Genomic DNA, 8,971 nt, shown 5'->3' with positions numbered 1-8,971 from the left:
ATTCTGTACAAATTTGCACAGTGTTCGATATCGTAAATAAAAGAATCATTTATCGTTTGCTAAAAATTAAATATATATAAAGATAAGCAAGTTAACAAAAAAAGCAGATTATCTACTGAATAACTTTAGCCAATAATTAATTAGAAAGAAAAAAGTCGAACAAAGTAAAACATTGAGCGCAAAATGTCTCAATCGCGTTTAAATAATGTATTGGGTTGAACGGAAAGTTCGTTCCGTTTTTTACTAAGAGATGAAGACCGAAAAAATGGCACGAACTTTCCGTTCAACTCAATAGATTATATGATAGATGATTATGTGTGTGATGCATATATATTTAATTTATATTTATTTGAAATGTAGATAAAATAGTATAAAATCGTGTATTAATAATTTCAACGACTATTTTTCCGCAGATTACTGCAGATTATTTGCCGCAGAAAAGCGAGAGAACGATGAAGGATTTATTTATTTTCTATACTGTGTTTTGTTTCTGGAAGTATTGGTAAAATAAAAGTCAAATCGAGATGATAAATTTTGCTACCATATAATATCGTATTAGCGGTCATGTTGACTGTTAGATATGCCAAATAGTCGAGATGACGTGTGGAATGTGACGTATATAAATAAGAGAGTGCGGATTATATACAGACGAAATAAAATAAATATTTACATTTATATATGTTTTTTGATAACAATGTTATTTCAACGATTAGTTTCCAAAATATTTTGCCACAAAAAAGACGACAAAAGACACGTTTATATATGCTTTGTGTGTATCGCCATATAATCTCAACGGTTAGTATCCGAGAAACTTCGCCGCGGAAACACGAAAGAACGATGGAGCGGCTACTTATTTGCATTTTCATTATATTGTGCTTTATTTCTGCAAGTAATTTTTTGATAAGATATTTTAAATGTTATATATATAATATTCCTTTTTTCTTTTTCTTTTTTTTTATTTTTGAGATATATTGGCAATTGTGTAGTTAAGCAGTTTCTAACCAGTTTCTTTGTACATAATTATGCGTACGTATTTTAATTTTTATTTGTCATAATTTTACGAATTTGATATAATATGAGTGATAAAATGCTCAATCTTTGCATTCCTATCTTCTATTATGAAATAATGTCTAAAATATAAATAATAATATAATATAAAAATCTAATATAAAAATAATCTAAATATTCGTATGGTTGATAATGTCTATGAGTAGCGTCGCGTCTATTTACCTTTCAGTCTGATATTGTGCGATATTAAGTGAGTATGTGAACATACCTTGTTAAACAACGTTCAAAAATATACGAAATGAAATATTGCACGCGCGATTCATTTTCATTACGTAAATATTGCGAATACTTATTAATTATTAATAAACAATATATAGAAAGAACGATGGAGCGGCTACTTATTTGCATTTTCATTATATTGTGCTTTATTTCTGCAAGTATTGGTAAGATAAAATACAAATTGTGCATCGGCGTGATAGATTTTATTATCATACAATATTGAGTAGGTGATTTTGATTGTTAGATATGACAAATAAAAAAGATTACGTGTAAAATTTTACGAGTATATTTAAAATAAGAAGTTCGGATTATACAAGATGTCCCCTTTGCATTCCTATCTTCTATTACACGATGACGCGGAGCTTTGCGGGAGTTTACTTTACGATTTCTTTTAAGACTTGGCAAATTTACCTAAGTCTTTGCTTGGCAAACACATGCCATTTCAGCTACTCGTCTTTGCGCCGTCGACTTTCAAATCATTACTCGTAACTGAAATATTTCGAAGTTTATTGCAGAGAAGTAATAATTTCTAATTTAATATGTTCAAATCTCATGCGCGATTTATTTCACATAAAAAATAGTCTCAAGAATATGCTATTTTAATATTAGCCATAGATAGATAATATTTAAATCAAATTATTGACAAAAAGATGAGTTAAATATTGAGACTAGAGTCCTTTCACATTCAGTTTAAATCTTTTGAAATTCTTTTATAATAAAAAAAATTACTTATTAGCGCGCGCGTCATCGATAAATGATGTATCTACATGAATTATAAGAGCAAGTAAAGAAAATGAATGTAATATAAATAGAGGCAGAAATTCTTAAAATTCGCAATTATATTAAATTAAAATACAAAATAATTTTAACAGAAATTGAAGGAAAACATTTAAGATATTTCTCGTAAATATCAATAACAACATGACCTTAAATAATATACACATTACAAAGTAAATGAGTCATCTATATCTCTCATCACAACTACGATAATTATTTTTATCTTTAATCAATTTTGCCTTTTTCTAATTTATCGATTATATATGCAATTGTTACACTCCGTTTTTTATCTATTAATAATAAAATTTGTTTCAATCAACGAAGGGAGAAAAGGATTCGGTCCTGGAGAACAAGAATGGGGCTATGTTCAAGTACGTCCCTATGCAAATATGTTTTGGTGGCTTTATTATACTACGGCAGACGTTAAATCATATTATGACAAACCGCTAGTCATCTGGTTACAAGGTGGACCAGGCGGATCTTCGACTGCGTATGGAAATTTCGAAGAACTAGGGCCTCTTGATACGGATTTAAATCCAAGAAATTACACTTGGGTAATTAATTATTGCATGATATATACAAAAGTATAAAATATATTCTGTCAAAATTAAGCGTAATCTAATTTAATCGTATGTATATAACTTATAAATTATTAATAATTGAGACATTATTTATTAAAATGTATAGTGATTCGATATTATTAATGTATTTGGAAAAGAATAAGAAGAATGATAATTTGCATAAAAAATTAAAACAAAACATTACGCAGAATATATGATAAAATATAAAATATAAAAAACTAGACTTTTATAAATCTATTAAAATAAACTTGTATATAGCCCCTAATATATATTTGTGTCATAGGTCAAAGATTACAATATCCTCTTCATCGATAACCCTGTTGGTGCTGGCTTTAGTTACGCTCAAAACAAGGCAATGCATCGATTTTATAATAGATTTTATAATAATAATCGATAAATAATACTATAAAAAAAAAGATAAACACACGCCCCGATAATTAAATTTATTGGCTTTCTCTGCCATCTCCCTTTCACCTTCTCTTCGTCGGCTCTCATTAGTTTTACGTAAAATTTTATTCTCTAGTATTTATGCATTCTTATAAAATTCTTGGACATTTTCACAGGGTATGGTTGATACGGCAGATTTTAACGAAATTAACGCTGCGGCAAACAGCACAAAAGATAAAATAGAAAAAGGCCAATGGACAGAGGCACTTATTGATTGCTCTTACACACAAGCTATCATTTCAGAAAAAACTTGCAACGTTGACGTTTATAATATTTTAACAAAAAAGAAATGTAACTCTTCTTTAGTATCGCCGCAAAATGTATTGCTTTTTGATGAAGGTATACGATCATTTTTAATATAATGAATGATAATTAACATAATAATCATTATCACATATAAATCGTTTTTTTTAACAATTGTAGATATGTATCGAAATTTTGTTCAAATTGAGACTCAGTCACTTGAAAGTTTGATGAATGGCCCAGTAAAAAAAGCGCTCGGTCTTAACGTCACTCATGGTAACCAATCTCAAATAGTTCGCAAAAGCTTAATAGAGGATATTATGAAGCCTGTTACTAATATAGGTACCAGCCAAATATGTCAAATATATGTATTACTAAAACAAAAATACGATAAAGAAAGTAGTGTAACTTAATGCATTGTTATTGTTTCCTTGTGAAACAAATGTAAAAGCTAAATAATTCGTAAGCTTTCGAAAAGCTGTTGAATCAATTTTTATGAGTTTATATAAATTCATGAAGTAAGAACGAGATAGCAAACACATGTGTAAACTTAAAACTCTATTGTAACATGCATTCCAATACATTCAGACGCATGTGTTTGCTCTAAAACTGAATCTTTCGCGAAATGTCAAGATATATTATTTCTCGTATAATATAATATACTACGACTTATATTTTATAATACATTATAATTTACTCATAAAAAATGCATAAATCTATTCTGTTTCAGTGGACGAATTACTTAATGAAACTAACTTGAACGTATTCGTATACAATGGGCAATTGGACTTAATTATCGATACACCAGGTAAGTTAATTTGTTTTTTTTTTTCTATGTACTACAACACGTAATGAATAACGCTAATAGCGTTAACATAAATAAAATAATTTGTAAGAAAATTTTATAAAATAAATTAACATTAAAGCACGTTATAGCAATTTTAAATATAAATGATAAAAATATGTTAAAATGAATTGAAATATTTCAAGTAAGATCTAAAATAATATCAAGCATCTAGATATTTCTCAAATAGCCGAGTAAACAGAAATTTTTGAATTATTGGATTCTTTCTTTCCTTCACTTTGATAACGTCTCAACAATTTTTTTATTCAAAATTATTCAAGTTTTAAAAGATATTATTAATCCCCCGATTTATTTAGAATCAATTTTGTAAAAAACCAAACCCGACGTGAGAAAATATTATTCTACTTTTTCAGCTTTTTTTCCACATAAAATTACCATCTTTGCAATAACATCGCCAAAAATGAACCATTTTGTATATCCTGTGTTAGCACTCTTACTGACATTATTCACTAGTTATTAGGCATGCTATTCACTAGATTATTACGCATAATATTTTTTTAATATTCTCGTATAATCCATGGTTATTTTATTATATTTTAGGCACTCTTCTTTGGGTCGAAAAACTAGAATGGGCACAGTGGTGGAAATGGTTGCCGAGGGAGCCGCTCCTCTCTGAAGATGGCTTCCTCGAGGGCTCTTTGAAATTTTTGGATAAGTTCTGTATGTACTGGGTGCACAGAGCCGGACATATGGTATGCATACTCTCACTTTCTCTCTTTCCGTTCAACTTCCGTATTTATTGTAATATTACCGTAAGCGATCATCAAGATTAATTTGCAACAAGTAAAATTCTAAATTGAAACATGTTCTTTATATATTTAATGTCGTGTTCACTCTCGTCACTTATGGAAAGTGATTCATCATAGATTTTTAATTTATATCATGTCCATTGTGATGTGTAGAAAGCAGTATACGTAATTTGGTGCCGTCAATTGAAAGACGCGTAAATTATTCATTAATAATTCGATTATTAATGATCAATTATTTTTATATACTATATTATTATAAAATTAATTTATATTTCAAAAAATTATTTATACAAAAAATTCTTTAACAATTATTTTGCATGCGCCAGCATTTTTTGGAGTTTTGTTTTGTCTTTATGTCTTTTGGTTTCAAGTAATATAAAGTTATATTATTGATAAATATAAATAAACAGACTATAAAAAATTAAAATAAAACGGGCTCATAAATGATACAAAATTTTTTAAATCATTATAATATTTTTTTTTAAATATATTAATTGAAATATGTAATTCTATAAAATATTTTCTGTATAGTTTTCATTTTTATTTTTCTGTCACACACGTGTCCATCAATATTTCGTGATAATAAATTTATAAAATATATTTAATTATCTTTACAAGAGACAGATATATTTAATTATTTATATGTGTATCTAATTATGATATTCTCATTATTTTCTTTTAATATAATAACTCTAAAATTAAATAATAAACTCAAATTTTGTCAAATAAATGATTCATAAAAATAAATAATGTAAAAATTCTTTATTGCTATGTACTTATATACCGTGTGTGATATCTCTAGATTTATTTATCTCGAAATATAAAAATAAAAAATAACACACACCGGCATGATGTGCTATGGCAGAGTTCTTGTATACAACGCTGATCTGTAAAATTCAAATACGTTTGTACGAATCATTCGCTCCGATAATTTACATTACTTTATAATTGCAGGCAAATGTATATTAAAATCGAAAAATTGTTACCGAGATGCGAGATACATATATCCAAAAAATTTAAGCATTAAATTATAATTGATCCATCATTACTTTGACATATTTGATATCAAAATGCCACCATACACACATATATTTTGGTTTATACATTATTTATGTATCTAATGTATTTTAATGTGTATAATATTATTAATTGCGCAGGTTCCGAAAGACAATCCAGCAGCCATGAAAGTAATACTACAGAACCTGACAAACAATGCATACAACTAAACAAAAGCAAAAATTAGCTTTTATATTTGTAAATATAAAAACTAAATGTGTAATTTTGGTGATGTTACACTCAAATTATAAAAATTATTTTATCCATTTTTCATAAAGTTAAGAAAAGAAGCAAACATATTTATGCAGTTTCGATGATGCAATTGTTAAAAAACAATTCTGATTATATTATCATATGATAAATTAAAATTGTTATATAATTTATATTATATATAATTGACACGTTTTATACTTTAGTATATAATCGTTCGTATATGCCTAATTTACATTACTTCTAACTTTTTATCTCTTAGACATATTGTTAATAAATGATTTATATTTAATAGCGCATGTAAATATAAAAACTAAATATGTAATTTTGGTGATGTTACACTCAAATTATTAAACTTGTTTTATCGATTTTTCATTAAATGGACACATGTATGTTACTAATAGGCATGTATATGTTATTAAATTGATTAAAATATATGCTTAATCAACATAAATGATTTTTATATTAAATTATATATCTTTGCATCGATCGTAAATAATATCGGTTAGGAAGGAAGGAGCTTCCAAGAAACCGTTGGGCTTCGATATAATTACCGCAACGCTGTTTGTATATCGGCGCGGTTACTGCCGGCGTGGGTGTTGAAACGGCATATGTGTAAACAGCAATAAAACACGTAGTGCGGTCCCGGATAGGTAACCGCCTCCCCACGACAGCGTAAACGGGTGTTCCCTGGAAAACCATCGATGGGCGGGGTTGGACCGACTTTTAGATTCTCGTGTCAAATTAAACATCCTTCGTTGGAGAACTGGATGCACCGAAGTCGCGGCGAGTCTGTGCCCTAATCGACAGGGTACCGTTACATGGTCTCTATCAATCTGACGACGATTACATCAGTGCAAATTTGTTCATTCTGTTTTGTACGGCAATAGAAAATATTTTGAGTAAAATTTAACGGAGTACTTTTCTTTTATTGCATATTAATAATTTTTTTTACGTTTATTAAAATATATATACATATATTAGGCTGTAGTATTCGGTGGAATTTTCAACATTTGTCGAGATAAAAGACAAAAGCGTGAAACTACGGGATTTTACAAAACACTCCGCTTCTTTCATCCTGGATGCTCGAAAGGATTTACGATGCAGCCAAGCGATTATCCCACTCAGGTTCAAAGTTTCCTCGAGGATGCGAAAAATCATGGATACCATTTACATCAATGTCAGGAGTACTGGTGGATGTTTCCGACTGATGAAACATTATCTGAGATGTGCACGATGAAGCGTATCTACGGATTTACGAACGTCGTCGTTCCGGGGATGCTGCGCGCTGATATTTCCGGGCCGGTCTTCTGTCAGGCATCGAGCTCTTGGTCAACGTCTGCGATCAGTTACAAAACCCCGCATTACGAGAAGCCCCCGTATTCTTATATTGCTTTAATAGCGATGGCCATCAATTCGTCGTCGAAACGTCGACTGACGCTCTCCGGAATTTATCAGTTCATCATGGACAAGTTCCCTTATTACAGGGAAAATCGGCAGGGCTGGCAGAACAGCATAAGGCACAATCTTAGCCTGAACGATTGCTTCGTAAAGATTCCGCGAAATAAAATGAGCGTGGACAATGACGAAGATCATACGGCTGGAAAGGGAAGCTATTGGACGCTGGATCGATCCGCCAGTGAGATGTTCGAATACGGCAATTACAGACGAAGGAGAACGAGACGGCAGCGGACCTTTGCTCAAGAGAAGCAGAAGTCTGCGGAATTGTCGGTATGGAGAAATTATTTAATCTTTTGCAAGATTATGCGTGCGATATTATTTAACTTTTTGAGATACCACGACACTAAACGCCGTGTGTTTTCTTTGACATTTGAAATTAGGTCTTTTGATTGGAGAATAGATAATATTTAGATATTTAAATTATAAAAATGTTATTTAAATATTTATATCATATAAACGCAAATTTAGTAATATGAAATGAATTTATGATACTGAAACGTGAGTTTGAATTACAGGTGTCGGCCGAATTTTTACCCAACTTGGGAAAACGCCAAGAGAAACTTCAACAACAAAATAAAGTTAATGAGATAAATGAGGGAAACGCCATGATAAAAGATAACAAAACCGAATATACGGGTTCTCCAGAACATATTGCCAAAACAGTGACATTTAGCATCGACAACATTCTACGGAAATTTACAAGATAGTCGCAAATATATTGTAGTTTTGCGACATATATGTCTTTTATTAAAAAATGGCTTTGGTAACATTAATATAATAATAGTACTCTCTCTTGACAACACATACACAAACACAAACACATACACACACACTTACACGCAATCAATAAATTATGAAATAATACTCCATATTAAAAAAAAAAAAAAAAAATCTTTCTACGTCTATAAATTATATGTATTTCAGGTAATGTAAAGTAGTTATATTTATTATAAAATGTTCCAATGTGTATTCTAGCATTCAGATTAATTTATTTGCATGACATTGTAACAGAAGTTAAAAACATTAATATATATGTATTTCAAAAAATCTCTTTTACTTTCTAAAATGATAAGCTTAAGCTAAAAGAATAATTATTTATCCATAATTTTAATATTTGTATGTAAACAATTTGAAAAGAATTATGTCCGAATATCCTATCTTTGAATCATCGATCCATTTTATTATGATAGGTATATCAATATAAAATGAAATAAAAAAATATTTTGTACGAATAAAAAATCGCAGAATGTATATGTGATTTGTAAAAATATTAATAATATTCATACACTTTGTTT

General features: G+C 29.4%; 2 protein-coding genes across 2 annotated transcripts; both read left to right on the top strand.

The window, feature by feature from the left end:
* The first annotated feature begins 1,390 nt into the window (after positions 1–1,390).
* On the top strand, positions 1,391–6,514 carry LOC115240192 (retinoid-inducible serine carboxypeptidase-like). Its single transcript, XM_029815175.1, has 8 exons — positions 1,391–1,451; positions 2,389–2,618; positions 2,929–2,997; positions 3,203–3,431; positions 3,516–3,677; positions 4,066–4,143; positions 4,741–4,892; positions 6,107–6,514. The coding sequence occupies exons 1-8, from the start codon at positions 1,394–1,396 to the stop codon at positions 6,173–6,175; spliced, it is 1,047 nt and encodes a 348-aa protein (XP_029671035.1). The 5' UTR covers positions 1,391–1,393; the 3' UTR covers positions 6,176–6,514.
* Positions 6,515–6,727: 213 nt separating this feature from the next.
* Positions 6,728–8,567, top strand: LOC115240222 (forkhead box protein C2-A-like). The gene is made up of 2 exons (XM_029815249.1): positions 6,728–7,946; positions 8,192–8,567. Exons 1-2 carry the CDS (start codon positions 7,317–7,319, stop codon positions 8,381–8,383), a joined length of 822 nt encoding a protein of 273 aa, XP_029671109.1. The 5' UTR covers positions 6,728–7,316; the 3' UTR covers positions 8,384–8,567.
* The last annotated feature ends 404 nt before the right edge of the window (positions 8,568–8,971 follow it).

The sequence above is a fragment of the Formica exsecta genome, unplaced genomic scaffold (assembly GCF_003651465.1).
Source record: "Formica exsecta isolate Colony F162 unplaced genomic scaffold, ASM365146v1 scaffold421, whole genome shotgun sequence".
NCBI classification, from domain to species: Eukaryota; Metazoa; Arthropoda; class Insecta; order Hymenoptera; family Formicidae; genus Formica; species Formica exsecta.
This window is presented reverse-complemented; position numbering and strand designations above follow the sequence as displayed.